The sequence below is a fragment of the Neofelis nebulosa genome, chromosome 5, assembly GCF_028018385.1.
Source record: "Neofelis nebulosa isolate mNeoNeb1 chromosome 5, mNeoNeb1.pri, whole genome shotgun sequence".
NCBI lineage: Eukaryota > Metazoa > Chordata > Mammalia > Carnivora > Felidae > Neofelis > Neofelis nebulosa.
The window spans coordinates 16,641,515-16,660,300 of record NC_080786.1 but is presented as its reverse complement, the minus strand read 5'-3'; the positions used below and the strand labels follow the sequence as shown (position 1 = coordinate 16,660,300).

Here is an 18,786-nt window from a genome sequence, read left to right as displayed (position 1 = left end):
GAAAATCACCAACCTGGACAAAGGAGGCTTTGTAATCATCTCAGTGCCAAAGGTGCTCCTTGCCATACAACATCCATCTGCCAATACTTTATTTACAGGATTCTGATTTATTTAGGATGGCAATGCATTAGCTAAAAAGACTACAGGTCCCAGCCTCCCTTGGAGCTAAATGAGGCCAAATGACGAAGATTGGTGTGAGATGCCAAGGAAGGCTGCTTCAAGAGAACAGGCTCAGCTTAGAGGTACCTTTTGCTTTCTCTGCTTTTCTTCTTCCTGATGCCTGGTCTGCGGATATAATGGCTGGAGCTTTAGCAGTCACCTTGGACTATGAGACGTAACTTGCGGAATGGAAACCATGTATGCCGGCACCAAAAGATGAAAGAACCTAGGCTTCTGATAATGTCTCAGAGCCTACCAGTAGCAACAGACTGCCTCCCTCAATAATTTCTTACATGAGAAAATAAATCTTAAGCCACTGGGATCAAATCCCATTGCTCACAGCCCACTCTAACCTGAAAAAATATAGCCATTATGTCTGTAATACCACTTATTTCACTATATATTTGGATTTCTCCCACTTACTACTCTTACTCTTTCATCTTTCAGTACCCTACTGTTTTTGTAGAACAGCAGCATCCAATAGAACTTTCAGCAATAATGGAAATAGTTCATATCCACACTGTCCGACAGGGTGGCCACAAATCACTTGTGGTTAATGAGTACTTAAAATGGGTTCATGTACTCATTAGTACATTAGTAACTAAAGAACAGGATTTTTAACTTTTTTAATTTAAGTGTGAGAGGATATATAGATAAATCTTAAGTCATACTCTGATGAGATGAAGTTATAGATGTCTTATCTTATTCCTATTTTCCAAATCTTCTACCAAAAAGCCACATATTACCTTTATAATTAGAGGGAAAACATGCCAGGCAAATGTCAGCAGGGACACTGCTGTGTCTCCCCTGCGGGGCTTAGCCCAATGACTCACACACAAAACACGCTTCAGTTAGTACCTATTAGACAGGCATTTATGTCAGGCATTATCTAAAGGAGCACAGTACTTTAAAGTGGACAGGGTCTTTGTGATCACATATTAATAAGCATTCTTATCTCATAAATAGTAAAAATCTATTAATCCAACATGAAGAATTGTCTCAAGGTCTCATAACAATGTTGCTGAATTTAGACTAAGGCCCAGACTGGTCATCAAATACAAGGAAATGACACAGTATAATACTATAATAAAGACAAAACTACCAAAATACAATGGGCAGCAAAATATCTTCATGATATATGTAAGAAGTGATTAAATGATTAAAAAAGGAAAAGAGACACACAGTTAATCCCTCTGAGAGACTTCTGGTTTTAGCTCTAACACGTAAAGAGCTTAGAGTTTTCATTTGCATTGTTACAACAGTAAAAAACTGAATAAACCAAAATCACTGACTTCTTGAGTTCAGAAGAGTTCACAGGGCAAACTGTCACCCTGAAATCTGGAGAAACAGACAAATACAGAGAATCACAACCAGCATCTGCTATATGGAAAATAAGCCACCGGAGTCATAAATTGGTAAGAAACACTTAAATGGTAATTTTGACAAACTGCTGGAGGCTGAATATGGACTAGCTTGAATAAGAAACACAATTTTAGGAGGGATTCCTAACACGTTTGAGGGTTTTCCCTCCAAGAATTCCATCAGGTTTTCTTGGTAAAGAACCAAAAAAGAGGGGCTCCTGGGTGGCTCAGTTGGTTAAGCGACTGACTCTTGATTTCAGCTTAGGTCATCATCTCACACTTGTGAGATCAAGCCCCATGTTGGGCTCTGTGCTGACAGGGCAGAGTGGAACCTGCTTGGGATTCTCTCTCTCCCTCTCCCTCTCCCTTCACCTCCCCTGCTTGAATGTGTGTGTGTATGTGTGTGCACGCTCTCAAAATAAATAAATTAAAAAAAAAAAAGATTCCTTCATAGCTCTGGGAAGGAGAGGAGAAGATTAAGAATTGTAAAGTATACCCAGATTATTCTCTACAATTAAGGCCTATTCTTCAGGGAAAAAAGATTTTACCAGAGCCTTTTCTGAAGTGGGGAAAGGGGACTTCCCTGGCCCTAGCCGTCTCTAGCCTTCTTATCTTGCCTATGGGGGGGGAAAGTTAAGAAAGACTTGGGAAGGTCACAAGCCTGAGGATACAGGCCCACTAAAACTTAATTGAGATTTACTCAGAAGATGACAGAGGGCTTCTCCTCCTCTCTGCATTATACCAACAACGCTCTAGTGTAAAAAAAATGGAATACACTAAAAGATACAGACTCTAAGGAGTTCTTAGAAAAGCCCAAAGACAAGAGGGAAGACAAGAATACCAGAGGAAATCTGAAGCTTCTGACACCTATGGCAAACATTAAACATAGCCCAACTCCTCATTAAATGGACATAAAACCTTACATAAAAGGCCTATTCACCTCAGCTCCTATTACCCAATACATCATGTCCAACTTCCAACAAAAAATATAAGATGTGCTAAAAGGCATGAAAAACAGTCTGAAGAGACAAAGCAAGTATCAGAACTACTCAGATATGGCACAGATTTTGGAATTAACAGACAAAAAATTTAAAATAATTATGATGAATATATTAGGTTTCTCATGAAAAAAGTAGACACCATGTAAGAATAGATGGATAATGTAAATAGATTTTTTTGTTATTTAGAAACTTTTAAAAAAATCTAAAGGAAATGGTAGAAATCAAGAACACTTAAGAATGCCCTTCATGGGGGGTACCTGGGTGGCTCAGTCCATTAAGCATCCAACTTCAGCTGGAGTCATGGTCTCGCAGTTCGCGGGTTCGAGCCCCCACATCGCGCTCGGAGCCTGGAGCCTGCTTTGGATTCTGTGTCTCCCTCTTTCTGCTCCTCCCCCACTCATGCTCTCTCTCTCTCTCTCTCTCTCTCTCTCTCTCTCTCTCTCTCTCTCTCTCTCTCTCAGAAATAAAGAAACTTAAAAATAAAAAAAAAAAGAATGAGCTTCATAGGCTCATCAGTAGGTAAGACGTAGCCAAGGACAGTGAGCTTCCAGATAGGTTAACAGAAACTTCCCAAACTAAAAATCAAAGAGGAAAAAAAAGAATAAAGGAAAAAAAAAAGAAAAGGGGCACAGGACATCCAAGAATTGCAAGAGAATCTCAAAATGGACCAGAGCACTAAGAACTGTGGGAAACTGAGGAAGAGATAGATGAAGGTAAAATAGAGTATCTTCATTTTGGAATACCAGAAGGAAAAGGGAGAAAGAAACAAAAGAAATATCTGACGCAATAATGGCCAAGAATTTTCCAAAATTAATGAGATTCCAAACCACAGATCTAGGAAGCTCAGAAACACCAACCAAGAAGCTGCACCTAGGCTTGTCATGTTCAAACTGCAGAAAACCATAGACAAAGAGAAAATCTTGAATAAAGCTGGGGATGAGGAGCTGGCAGGTGTGGGGGAACCTTAACTGTTCAAGAATAAGCATGGGGACCATAGCCAACTTCTGGTCATAAACAATGCAGGCAAGAAGACTGTGGAGTAAAATAAAGTGTTGTTGAAAGAACACTAGAACCAACCTAGAATTCTATATCCCAGTGATACTATCCTTCAAGCGGGAAGAAAAAAATAAAGGCTTTCTCAGGCAATGAAAAAGTGAGGGAATCACCTCTGACAGAGCTGCCCTGAAAGAAATATTAAAAAGAAGTTCTTCAGGAAGAAGGAAAAAGGTAAAGGTCAGAAACTCAGATCTAGAGAAAGAAAGTGTCAGAAAAGGAATATATGAAAGTAAAAGAGAATCTTGTGTTTTTCTTATCCATGGCCTAAAAAGTAACTTGTTTAATAACAACAGCAATGTATTATTAGGTGATTGCAGTATATGACAGCAATGTCATAAGGACGGGAGGGAAGAATTGGGACAATTCTTTTAAGAGGTATCTGCACTATACATGACGAAGAATAGTGTTTTTGAAGGTGGACTTAGATTAGTTAAAACTGTTTACTAAAACTAAGGCAACCACCAAAAAAATTACATCATCCCCTAGAAAATTTAGTATTAAGAAATGATTTAGATAAAAGCTAATTACATAAAAACCCAAAGTAAAAATGCTGATGTTGGAAAAATAACTAAAATTCTAAAACCATTAATGATAACAAATAATTATTGGTTGATGAGTGTGGCAGGTATCATTCTGAGCCATTTACTTGTTCTATCTCATTTACTTTTAAAAATCACCTTTTTAAAAAAATTTTTTTACATTTATTTATTTTTGAGAAACAGAGTGAGACAAAGTGTGAGCGGGGGAGGTGCAGAGAGAGAAGGAGACACAGAATCCGAAGCAGGCTCCAGGCTCTGAGCAAGTGGTCAGCACAGAGCCCGATGTGGGGCTCAAACCCATGAACTGTGGGATCATGACCTGACCCGAAGTCAGATGCTCAACTGACTGAGCCACCCAGGTGCCCCCAAAATCAAATTTTCAAATGAAGAAATTGAGACCTAGAGATTAAATTACTGGCTCAGTGATGTACGGTAAAGTGGCAGAGCTGAATTTCTTCCCAGGCAGTTGGCTTCAAGATCCATACTCTTAATCAGTAAATACTATCTCTTTATTAACCAAAGTGAGTCAATGGTCTAATCATATAGATTAATCTTGAATGTGTTTTTCTGTCTGATTCACATTAAAATTTATTAAAATGCTGGGGCGCCTGGGTGGCGCAGTCGGTTAAGCGTCCGACTTCAGCCAGGTCACGATCTCGCGGTCCGTGAGTTCGAGCCCCACGTCAGGCTCTGGGCTGATGGCTCGGAGCCTGGAGCCTGTTTCCGATTCTGTGTCTCCCTCTCTCTCTGCCCCTCCCCCGTTCATGCTCTGTCTCTCTCTGTCCCAAAAATAAAAATAAAAAATGTTGAAAAAAAAAAAATTTAAAAAAAATAAAAAAAATAAAAAAAAAAAATTTATTAAAATGCTGTATGTTCCACAGACTAAAGTTCTACTATACCTAAAAAAATTCACATACCAATGATTAAACTGCAAATACATACTGAAGTAAGAAAAAAAAAATGTTAATAGATGTGTCCATAAGATATGTGCAATAAAATTTTACTACTGTTTTAACTTGAGACATCAACATATTAATAGGTTAGAATTTTATGATGTATACAGCAAAAGGCATCATTTCAGTATTTCCATTTAGCAATGATGTATATTTAGCAATGAACGGTTATATAAAGCCACTACCTTTATCCAATTTTCTAGCTCTAGATAACTTTTCTTGAGATCTCCTTTTTAGTTCTTGGACTGGAATACAAGCCAGTGCTTTTTCCTGGAGAGCAAGGTTCTCATAGACCAGCACATGCTGAATGTTGGACCGCAGAACTTTTAGAATGACTGAATCAGTGGTAACCTAATAGAAAAAAATACTGAAGTTAGCTTTTCTCCATATGCTACAAAAATAACACGTAACAGAAAACAATGGTTCTATGATTTCATAGATAAAGAGGAATGTATGAATTTACTGAAATACACATAACTATACTCAAAACCTTTATAAAATTAGTTTTAGGAGATACCCGTATCTGGGTCACAGTCTAAGATATGTCTATTTTTTTCCTCTGAATATATTGTATCACTGAGGATGCACTTAAACAAGAATACGCTAAATGCTTGATTACAAGTTTGGATCAACACACTGCTCTGAGCAATGCATGTGAATAATAGCTTTTCCACTTCAAATCCCTGCAAGTATCATAATTTTTGAAAAAAAAATTTTTAATGTTTATTTTTTGAGAGACAGAGAGAGTGAGCAAGTGCATGTAGAAGAGAAAATCCCAAGCAGTCTCTGCACTTTCAGTGCAGAGCCTGATGTGGGGCTCAAACTCATGAACTGTGAGATCACGAACTGAGCTGAAACCAAGACTCGGATGTTTAACTGACTGAGCCACCCAGGCACCCAGTAACATAATTTTTTAAGAAAACTCTATATGACATTAACAAGGGAGGAGTACTCTTGAAGGGATCAGGAATTTTGAGAAATTCCTGAAGAAGAAAAACAGACACAAATGGATTAAAGGAAAAAAACATGGCAATATGCACCCCCCCACCCCCGCCGCCTAGAGTGGTTACACAAACTAAAAAATGTTCTCAAAATAATCCCAAGGGTAGAGGAGCCACAGGATCCAGAGCAAAAAAAGCCTTGGAACAAGCATCAGGAACATTGGCTGAGCTCTGCAGGAGGGACAGCTAGCATTTTCTCCACCCTATCCCCATCACTCCTTGTCAACAAATAAGTATACCTCTCAGCAGTGAAGGAGGATGCTGAGACTCCCAAAAGCAAAGAAAAACTTCCAAGCTCAGAACTGCTGCTTCTGGTACAGCCTACCCTGGTAGCATGTGCTACCCCTCCCTACAATTGCTAGAAGAAGATGCTGTATTCACAGACAGGCTCGTGGAAACTCTCAAGACTCATTGGATCTGCAACAACCCATACTGTTGAGAAGACATACTAGCATCAACAACGGAAGAACTAACCCTGTAGCCATGGCAGCAAATACAGAGACAGACTATAAAAAAGTCTATCTTCAGAGATTTGAGGGTATACTGTATTCAGCAAAAGACAACTACGGATCCTGGAAATTAAAAATTTAAACACTGAAAGGACAAAGTACAGAGGGTGTCAAACAGTAGAATAAACATAGCTAAAGAGTGATCAATTAGAAGACTGAACCAAGACATTTTCTGAGAATGTGCCAAAAAAAAAAAAAAAAAAAAAAAAAAATCCCTCCGCCCCTGCCCAAAAAAACCCCAACAAATAGACACTGAGTATAAATCCAAAAGTTCCCAAATCCAGCCAACAGGAAATCTAGAAAATAGAGTAGAAAAAGTGGAGAAGAGAAACTTCTCCAAGAAATAGCAGAAACCAATAGTTGAAGAAAAGAGCCACTACGAATGGGGGGATAAAACTAGGCATATAATAGGGATATTTCATAACAGTAAATAGAAAAAATCCTAATATGCTCTAATGAATCAGACATCTCATTAGAAACATTTAAACAAAATCTTTGAAATTCTGAGGGGTTGGGGCACCTGGGTGGCATCCGACTTGGTTTCAACTCAGGTCATGATCTCATGGTTCATGAGTTCAAGCCCCACAATGGGATCCACACTGACAGTGCAGAGCCTGCTTGGGATTCTCTCTCACTCTCTCACTCTCTCTCTGTCCCTCCCACTCCCCCCTTATAAATAAATAAATAAATAAATAAATAAATAAATAAATAAATAAATAAATAAGAAATTCTGAGGGGGGTGCCTGGGTGGCTCAGTCAGTAAGCCTCCAACTCTTGATTTCTGCTCAGGTCATGATCTCGCAGTTTGTGAGACAGAGCCCTGTGTGGGGTCTGTGCTGACAGCGCGGAGCCTCTTGGGATTCTCTCTCTTTCTCTTGTTCTCAAAAATAAATAAAGAAACGTTAAAAAAAAAAAAGAAATTCTGAGGGAAAATAACTGGAAAACAGGATTCATACCCAGCCAAACTAATCACACAAAAGGGCACAAGAAATATGTTTTCTGATATCTAACAGTGTAGAAAGTATACCACTCCCAAATCTTATCTAAAAGAATTCTTAGGGAAGTTATTTTCCCCTCAAAATATAATATATTCAAAGTAAATAAACAGATTACCCAGTAGAAACCGAGATAAAAGAAGCAGGAACAAGTTAAAAAAATAAACTAGTAAAACCTAAGTTCTGATTATTACAAATAGTAACTGAACAGCAATATCTCAAATCTTCTCATAAAGAAGGTAGCAGGGAAAAAAAGCAGAAAAAGTAAAATCTTTCTGAGGTTCCTGTCTTGTTATAACATGTTGGAAAAAAATACATTTATATATCATATATACATACATATATACACATATATATACATGTATATATATACATCCATATATACATATATATACATGTATATATATGTGTATATATGTGATATGTAAATGTATTTTTTCTAACATGTTATAACAAGTATATATATAACATGTATATAACATATATATGATATGTAAAAGTAAATATATATGTACAAAATTAAATATTTGCATTAAAAACTTAAATGCAATAGAAAACCAAAAAGATATTTAACTTTTTTTAACTTTTAAAGGGAAAATAATTGAAGAAAATGTTTTCAATATAAAACAGAAATGGAAAAAAAAACAAAAGCAAAGGACACAGGCAACACAAAATAAGATGTCAGAAATAAATTCCAATATATTAGCAGTTATGATAAATATGAACGGGTTGTATGTGTGTTTATTAAAAGGTAGCCAAGGGGTGCCTGGGTGGCTCAGTTGGTTATGTGTCTGACTTCAGCTTAGGTCATGAGCTCACGGTTCAGTTCGTGGGTTCGAGCCCACATCAGGTTCTCTGTTGTCAGCGCAGAGCCTGCTTCAGATCCTCTCTCTCCCTCTCTCTTTGCCCATCCCTTGCTTGTGCTCTCGCACTCCCTCTCAAAAATAAACAAACATTGAAAACAACTTAAAAAATAAAAATAAAAGGTAGCCATAGCCAGATTAAGTTTCAAAATACAAATTATTATCTGGCACAAAAACAGACACTCAGATCAATGGAACAGAATAGAAAACCCAGAAATGGACCCACAAATGTATGGCCAACTAATCTTTGACAAAGCAGGAAAGAATATCCGATAGAAAAAAGACAGTCTCTTCAGCAAGTGGTGCTGGGAAAACTGGACAGCAACATGCAGAACAATGAAACGAGACCACTTTCTTACACCATACACAAAAATAAACTCAAAATTGATGAATGACCTAAATGTAAGACAGGAAGCCATCAAAATGCTCGAGGAGAAAGCAGGCAAAAACCTCTTTGACCTTGGCCGCAGCAACTTCTTACTCAACACATCTCTGGAGGCAAGGGAAACAAAAGCAAAAATGAACTATTGGGACCTCATCAAAATAAAAAGCTTCTGCACAGTGAAGGAAACAATCAACAAAACTAAAAGGCAACTGACGGCATGGGAGAAGATATTTGCAAACAACATATCAGATAAAGGGTTAGTATCCAAAAATCTATAAACAACTTATCAAATTCAACACCCAAAAAACAATTAATCCAATGAAGAAATGGGCAAAAGACATGAATAGACACTTCTCCAAAGACATCCAGATGGCCAACCAACACATGAAAAAATGCTCAACATCACTCACCATCAGAGAAATAAAAATCAAAACCACAATGAGATACCACCTCACACCTGTCAGAATGGCTAACATTAACAACTCAGGCAACAACAGATGTTGGCGAGGATGCGGAGAAAGAGGATCTCTTTTGCACTGCTGGTGGGAATGCAAACTGGTGCAGCCACTCTGGAAAACAGTCTGGAGGTTCCTCAAAAAACTAAAAATAGAACTACCCTACGACCCAGCAATTTCACCACTAGGCATTTATCCAAGGGATACAGGGGTGCTGTTTCAAAGGGACACATGCATCCCCATGTTTATAGCAGCACTATCAACAATAGCCAAAGTATGGAAAGAGCCCAAATGTCCATCAATGGATGAATGGACAAAGATGTGGTTATATATATACAATGGAGTATTACTTGGCAATCAAAAAGAATGAAATGTTGCCATTTGCAACTACGTGGATGGAACGGGAGGGTATTATGCTAAGTGAAATTAGTCAGAAAAAGACAAATATCATATGACTTCACTCATATAAGGACTTTAAGACACAGAACAGATGAACACAAGGGAAGGGAAGCAAAAATAATATAAAAACAGGGAGGGGGACAAAACATAAGAGACTCTTAAATATGGAGAACAAACAGAGGGTTACTGGAGGGGTTGTGGGAGGGGGGATGGACTAAATGGGTAGGGGGCATTAAGGAATCTACTCCTGAAATCATTGTTGCACTATATGCTAACTAATTTGGATGTAAATTTAAAAGATAATAATAAATAAATAAAAACCATTATCAAATACTCTCTTTAATGTCAAGAACTATTTAAAGCACTGGAGATGGGTGTACAGGACAGACACGATCACCTTATGGTCTAAGGGAAGGAAAGGCATGAAACAAATAATGACAAAACTTACCATATTAAGTCAATAAATATTTGTGTATAAATTGTGTGTGTGTGTGTGTGTGTGTGTGTGTGTGTGTGTGTGTGTTACATACTGGAAAAATAATGGAGACCAAAATAGTCAAGGACATTATCCTCACAAAGTAGTCTGTGGATGCAGAGACAAATACTGGTATAACAATATTAATTTACTCAAATATTTAATGAGCCTTTATTATTTGCTATGCACTGGGGATATAATGCTAAGTTAGAGAACTTATTCACAGGTATAAGAAAAGTTATAAGGAAAATACCGAGGATAATGACACTGTATAACAGGGATTCCAAACCTAGAATTCCCTGAAAAAATGGTATTTGTGGTAAATTATGAAGGATGAGAAGAGGCTAATAAGCAGGAAAGTGAAAAGACCATTCCTATCAGAAGGTACAGCACAGAGATAGCTGGGGAGTGTGTGTGTGCAGGGACATGCTTAGCAAATTATGAACGGTCAGAGAGCCTATCGCGGGGTTGAGAGCATGGAGAACCAAGGGGAATTGGAAAGAGAAAGCTGAGGATGAAGTTGATTGGTAAGCACTTAGATCTTTTTGGTCTCTTTCCATTGTGATGGGAAGCTATTAAAGATACTTAAGCAAGGGAGTAAAAGGATCATATTTGTGTTTTCAGAATACTATTCCAACTGTAGAGTGGAGAAAGGAGGTTGTGAAAACACCCAAAGGGGTCTGTAGAACTGAGAGCTGATGGCTTCAAGTAGATGGCTCAGTAGTGGTAGAAAAGTAATAAAAAGAATTTAGGATTAAGAAGTCTTGGTGACTGAATTGGGAAGTCAGGGGGCAGTTAGAAAACTAGAAAAATACATTAGGAATAATCTGTGAATTTTGAATGAGCAACTAAATGGGGTAATAGTTGAGCCAATTACAGTAGAAGGAAAACCAGGAAATGATCAACTGAACTAAAGATGACAAATGGTCAAGTAAAAATGAACTGAAGAAAAAAAGTATATTAAATTTAGCAGCATGGAGATATTTGACAATCTCAGTAAGAAGTTTTGTAATAATGTTAATAAGGCAAACAGGTTGTAAGAAACTTAGTTGTGTAACTGTGTCCCAAAGTGGTCTAAGTGTACCAAAGCAACTCCACAAAATGGTCCACTAGAAAGTACACAGAAAATATTAGAACTTCTATTTACATTCTTCTTTTGTCCGAAAAATAAAGCAATTAAGTTATAATAATATTTAGAATTTGGATTATCGGTAGCTCCCCCCGAGGTTAGAGAAGCTCACCTGAGGAGAGAAAAGTACCACAAAGTACAGGGGGAGTTAACAACTGGCATGTTCACTCCTACTACTGCTTTCACCATATTACAAGGTTTTGCAATTCGTGTGTGCCTGGCTAAGTGAATTTACAGGTTATATTATGTAGTTTTCACTAATTAACCCTCAACCTGGCTTGGAAATATTACAAATACTTGGGGTACTTGGCTGGTTCAGTTGGTGGAGCATGCAGCTCTCGGTCTCAGGGTTGTGAGTTCGAGCCCTGAGTTGGGTGTGGAGATTACTTAAAAATAAAATTAAACAACAACAACAACAACAACAACAAAGATTCAAAGACCTCTAGGCATGGAAGCTAATACTAATACTGCAAGTACATGTAAACAAGAAGAAAATGGCAGGGCTAACTCGTATACTTTTTTTGGTATGAGCCCTTCAACAGCTACATTTTAATGCCAAATTAAATACATAAATCACAATCTACTTAGATCTAACAAAGTTTGCCGCTAAATTCAAAATTATCAAGACTATTTAAAATACAGTTATACCCAAATTAATTCATTTACATCCACATCAATGATATATGATTAATACGTTTTTAAAAATTAAAAATATTATTGGGGTGCCTGGATGGCTCAGTTGGTTGAGCGGCCGACTTCAGCTCAGGTCATGATCTCACGGTCCCTGAGTTCGAGCCTCGCATCGGGCTCTGTGCTGACAGCCTAGAGCCTGGAGCCTGCTTCGGATTCTGTTTCTCCCTTTCTCTCTGACCCTCCCCTGCTCATGCTCTGTCTCCGTCTCAAAAAAAAAAAAAAGTTAAAAAATTAAAAATATTATTTACTTGATAGCTTCTATTGACATTGTCTTACGATGAATATAATGGCATAATAGTATATATTTATATATAATTTGTGAACAAAATAATAAAAAAACATATATATAATTATGTATATAATTCACAAACAAAAATATACATTGAAAGGATATGCTCAACATTTTACTGACAGGGCACATGATTAAAGAATGGAAGCTCCCGGGGCGCCTGGTTGGCTCAGTTGGTTAAGCGTCCAACTTCAGCTCAGGTCATGATTTCGCCATTAGTGACTTCGAAGCCCACATCAGGATCTGTGCTGACAGCTCAGAGCCTGGAGCCCGCTTCAGATTCTGTGTCTCCCTCTCTCTGCCCCTCCCCCATTCAAGTTCTGTCCCTCTCTCAAAAATAAACACTAAAAAATTAAAAAAACAAACAAAGAACGGAAGCTCACTACACCAGTGTGTAAAAAGTAAAGATGCAATGATGAGTACAGGGGACTGACTCTTCCTGAAACTTTCTGCCAAGAAGAAATGAGAACCACTGGACGTGAAGGATCTAGGTAGGGATATTTGTATGCTGGCTTGTTTCTAAGACAGGGGTGCTTATAGGAAAGGTTCTTAAACATTAATCCACTTGTAAAAATGCAGATTTCCCAATTCCCGAATCTTCCTTTCTGAGTTAGCCAGTTTGGGGTTACACCTAGGAATCTGAATGTCCAGCTCATTCTTTTTTTTTTTTTTTTTTTTTTTGTTTTTTAAATTTTTTTTAACGTTTATTATTTTTGAGACAGAGAGAGACAGAGCATGAACGGGGGAGGGTCACAGAGAGAGGGAGACACAGAATCTGAAACAGGCTCCAGGCTCTGAGCTGTCAGCACAGAGCCCGACGCGGGGCTCGAACCCACGAACCGCGAGATCATGACCTGAGCCGAAGTCGGACGCTTAACCGACTGAGCCACCCAGGCGCCCCTGTCCAGCTCATTCTGATGCAAACAGTCTAACATTAGATGAAAACTGGTCTAATGCAAGGTTTAAATGCCACTGAGAAGAATCCCCAAGAAAAGAGGATTCAAGACTGTGCACAGCCCATGTAAGATTACACAGGTAACAGAGAAGAAGGGATGCCGGGACAAAGGAGGAAGTGGCTTTTATTAAGAGCAGACACACCTCCCCGATTTACAGAAGGGACAAGTTCAACAGATGGATGAGGAAATTTATTGAAGATCTGGTGATGACAAATCCAGGCTCTTCACAACAGGGAAGAATATGCTCCTTTACCAGAATGGATACAGAAACACAAAAAAGAAATGTCTCCATTTTTACTTTAAAGAATTCTTACAAAAATGAGGCACAGCAATATTTTTGTTGTTGTTCTTAAACGCAAGTTTTCATTTACTGAGAGTAAGGTAAGAACTCATCTAGAGGTTTTTGTTTTCAATTTAATACTTCCAATCTGGAAATTACCTCATTCGTTGTGGTTTTAATGGCACTCAGACAATCCTGAACAATAGTTTATTTTCTTGCCTTATTTCTTTACATATTCTTTGGCACAGCTCCATGAGCACTAAGTGGTAAAACTAGAAGTCTGCTGATTGCATGGCGACCACAGCAGCTGGGTAACCATGTACACAAGGCAGCAGTTAATTGCCTGAGAGAGTTGAAGTAATATTTGGAGTCCAAATAGAAGTTTAAAATGCGCAATCTGTCTGGTTTTAAGTCAAAAAGATGTTTTTCTTCACTGATCATACTTGGATTCTAATTATTTTGGTTTCTAATGTGAAATATATTTAAGACACTATGTACGAAAAAAAAGATAATATGTATATTTTGCCAAATCATGCGATGAGACCCATGGAAGCTGTATTAGTAAATATACTTTTTTAGTAAAGGACCAACGGTCCCCAGGCCCATCAGTCTTCCTTCTACCTTTATGTAGCTCTTTGCTTTTGTGGCTTTTAAATTTAGAACCTGTTTTTAAACACAGAAGTTCCATTTAATAATTTTTTAATTATAGTTTTAATCAACTTGTGATTTTAATTACCTTATTTCTTACAAAACCTCCTTTTTTTCTACTTAAAGTAATAAATGTTGTTATGAGAAATTCTCAGGAAATACTGAATGGTGTTAAGTAATATGGAATCACCTGTAATTTCACCCCCAGATAAAATAATGGCTAAGAATTCATTGTATAGCCTTCTAGACCTTTTTAAAATGAACATATGTGTGTGCATTTAAAAACATTATTTATTTATTTTTTAAGTTCCTTCCAAGTTAGTTAGCATATAGTGCAATACAGATTTCAGGAGTGGATTCCAGTGATTCTTCACCTATGTATAAAAACCCAGTGCTCATCCCAACAAGTGCCCTCCTTAATGCCCCTTGCCCATTTAGGCCATCCCCCCACCCACAACCCCTCCAGCAACCCTCAGTTTGTTCTCTATATTTAACAGTCTCTTGTGTTTTGTCCCCCTGCCTGTTTTTATATTATTTTTGCTTCCCTTCCCTCTGTTGATTTGTTTTGTATCTTAAATTCTATGTATGTGCATTTTTAATAAGAAAATTGAAATATTATACATACACACATGTTGTTTAATTTTGGAATTCTGAGTTTACCTTTTTTCCCACATAATAAGTCTCTTAATGTCAACACAGACCACATCATCATTTTTAACAGATGCTAAAAAAATTCTGGTATATGGATGTGTTATAATTTAAGTGATCCCTTATTGAAGGGTATGCAGATGTATTTTACCTTTAACAATGTTAGGTTCACAACAAGAAATTAGACATTTAAATCTTATGTCCAAATAGAAGACTTCTTCTCTAATAAAGATCATATATAGATACAGACTAAAAGGTTTCTTAAGAGATTAAGTTAGTTCAAAAATAAATCAACTCGGGGGTGCCTGGATGGCTTAGTTGGTTAAGCATCCGACTCCCGGTTTTGACTCAGGTGAGTTCCAGCTTGGGATTCCCCGCCCCCCACACTCTTTCCCTTTGCTCTCTACCCCATGCTCACAGGCTGGTCTCTCTCTCAAATAAATAAACATTTAAAAAAGAAATAAATAAACTCATAAAAAAATCAACCAACTCATTTTGTTATCGTCTAAAAATATATTATATTTATAATTCCAACAGAATAATCTCAAATGGCAATTCTTTTGCTACTTTTTTAAAGTTTATTTTTTGAGAGAGAGAGAGAGAGAGAGAGAGAGAGAGCAGGGGATGGGCAGAGAGAGTGGGGGGCAGAGGATCCGCACTGACAGCAGAGAGCCCAATGTGGGGCTCGGACTCACAAACCTTGAGATCATTACCTGATCCAAAGTCAGACGCTTTACTGACTGAGCCACCCAGGTGCCCGTCAAATGGTAATTCTTTTAAATAAATAAATGTATACCCACATACACAATGGACAATAATTTCCAGAGTGGTTGGAGTTGATGAAAAGTCCTTTAACAATTCCACATACATTTAAAAAATTAGGCATATGCCAAATAAAAGTATGCACATAAACTAGCTGTATAATAATTGCTGAAGACTTATTTTAAGCAAATCATACTTCAGAATCATGTTTTCAACCTAGATAAAGTCACAAAATTGGAAATATAATGCTTTTAACATTCTAAGGTTCTATGTCTTTGAGAAACTATTTTTGCTATTTTGAAACTGCTTTTGGAGAGCAAAGGGTATAAAAATATATAATGGGTTAACAGGAAATTATGTCCTATAGGAACACTACACACTCAGCATGTATAACCAGCAAATTTAAAAGTCAATTGAGTCATTAGAGAAATGCAAATTAAAGCCACAATGAGATACTACCTAACATCCACTAAAATTGCAATAATAAAAAAGACAATAACAAGTGTCAGTGAGGATATTGAGAATTGTAACATTCACACACTGCTGGTGAGAATGTAAAATGGTACAGCAACCTTGGAAAACAGCTTGGCAATGTCTTAAAACATTAAACATAAACTTACCACACAACCTAGTGGTTCCACTTCTAGAAATCTACCCAAGAGAAATGAAAACATATGTCCACACAAAGCCTCGTATGTGAATGTTCAAAACAGCAATATTCATAATTGGCAAAGATGGGGAAACCACCCAAAAGTCCAACATGGAATACTATCCAGCAGTAAAAAGGAATAAAATACTGATACATCCTACAATATGAATAAGCTTCAAAAGCATAAAAGTAAAAGAAGCCAAAGCAAAAAGCTACATACTGTGTAATTTATTTACATAAATATTCAAAAAGAGCAGCAAAATAAGTTTCTAGCAACCATCACCTTTTATTTAATACCAATATATTCCAGTGTTTTATATCTTTTTTTTTTTTTTAATTTTTTTTTTTTTTCAACATTTTTTATTTATTTTTGGGACAGAGAGAGACAGAGCATGAATGGGGGAGGGGCAGAGAGAGAGGGAGACACAGAATCGGAAACAGGCTCCAGGCTCCGAGCCATCAGCCCAGAGCCTGACGCGGGGCTCGAACTCACGGACCGCGAGATCGTGACCTGGCTGAAGTCGGACGCTTAACCGACTGCGCCACCCAGGCGCCCCTCCAGTATTTTATATCGTAAAGGAAAAGCTTATTGGCAAACTTCATCAGTGACTATCACCTTGTTTTATAATTCATGATTTTACTTGATGTAATTTTAACGAAAAATATTATAATAGCTGCGAGCACATCAGTGCTCAGGATTTGTCTAGTTTATATGCATGTTAAATCTTTCTCTTGGTGCTTGAATTTGGTCTATTTTAATTAGCAATTAGTACCCCCATTCAAAATGGGCAAGGCAGGAGAACATAATTATCAAATTCTGTAGTATAACAAGTAGTGGTGATGGATGCTTAAATAACAAAATACTTAAAACATTTTTTTAATGTTTATTTATTGTTGAGAGAGAGAGAGAGAGAGAGAGAATGAGTGTGTAAGCAGGGGATGGCAGAGAGAGGGAGGCACAGAATCCAGAGTAGTCTCCAGGCTCTGAGCTATCAGCATAGAGCCTGATGTGGGGATTGAACCCACAAACCATGAGATCATGACCTGAGCTGAAGCTGGACACCTAACTTACTTAGCCACTCTGTTGCCCCACTTTTTTAAACTACATATTCCAGTGATCTGCGGAAAACCAAGACTTGGCAATAAAAAACAAGATTCATTCTAATTTCTCCCAATTCCCTTAAGGAACTCAAAAAAAGTTACTGTGTTCCAAGGACCAGAGAAATAAGAGTCGGTAACAGACTGCCTACTAAAGGGATAGGTCTTTAAGAAAGTTTATTTTCTTCTAAATTCTGTATTTGTTTTGTCAATAAAATGGCATTTTGTTTTTAGTACAGCATCCAGTGGCTTTCTGGTGATTACAGAGTTTTAAAGACCTCAAAGTGTATCTGAATTGCAAGGTTAAGAATCAAAAAAAGGAAAGAGGTTACAGACGAGTTGGAAAATGCGAATGGGTTTCCTGAGCCAAAACAGTACTTAGTCTAGGAAACAGCTATTTTGTAAAATAAAATGTTTTCGTATATTATATGCTTTTCTGTAAAACTGGTTACTATAGTACATTTTAACCCGTAACAATGAGATCCAACAAAAGATGAAGTAGGGAATCTTAAAACATATATTTTAACACTATGATTAGAAAACATAAAAATAAATAAATAAATAAATAAATTAAAAAAAAAAAAAAAAAAAAAAAGAGGGGCGCCTGGGTGGCGCAGTCGGTTAAGCGTCCGACTTCAGCCAGGTCACGATCTCGCGGTCCGCGAGTTCGAGCCCCGCGTCAGGCTCTGGGCTGATGGCTCGGAGCCTGGAGCCTGTTTCCGATTCTGTGTCTCCCTCCCTCTCTGCTCCTCCCCCATTCATGCTCTGTCTCTCTCTGTCCCAAAAATAAATAAAAAACGTTGAAAAAAAAATTTTTTTAAAAAAGAAAACATAAGAAATGGTGCTAAAAAATGAAGGAGTGAAAGGCGCTTCTGTATCAACCTTAACTGCCAAACTGAAGACGTCAGGCAATCTAAGATGGAGCACACATGCTCATGAGAGGAGCACAAAAGAATCTACTGGGTGCATCTTAGATTTACTTTTTATTTCACCTTCTTTACACAATTCTCTTATAAGGTACATAACAGATTAGAAGTATATAATTTATAAGGAAATAGATGCCAGGTCAGGTACTCAACACCTATATTACTGTTAAGATGTGCAATCAAGAAAGAGTGGAAACCACTGTTCTAAAGAATGGACTGATTAGGGTTACGATTCTGTCACATTAGAGTTAAGCAGTCACATTTTTCTGTTACTCTGTGATAATTCTGTCACTTAATGAAGCAGCTCAGATACTTTACAGAAAGAATTATTATTACCAAGAGCAAACCTTTATAGTTAAAAAAAGTTTTCACGTATGCTATTTCACGGAATGGCCACTGCCACTTAGTATTATTACTAGTTGACCTAATGTATCCAGTACCAGTTTCTTGAAAGCATTCACAAACACTAGTTGTATTTATTATTATTATAAATAAACATTAGCTGTAAGGACGCCTGGGTGGCTCAGTCAGTTAAGCATCCGACTCTTGATTTCGGC

At 37.4% G+C, this 18,786-nt stretch overlaps 1 protein-coding gene across 4 annotated transcripts in view; it reads right to left on the bottom strand.

Moving 5' to 3' along the window:
- The window catches only part of NGLY1 (N-glycanase 1), a 65,478-nt gene that overhangs the window by 29,040 nt on the left and 17,652 nt on the right, over positions 1-18,786 (bottom strand). For all 4 annotated transcript variants that reach the window (XM_058729715.1, XM_058729712.1, XM_058729714.1 and 1 more), the window contains one exon: positions 5,255-5,420. In XM_058729715.1, the coding sequence (XP_058585698.1) occupies positions 5,255-5,420 (166 nt within the window). The remainder of the gene's footprint in view (positions 1-5,254; positions 5,421-18,786) is intronic.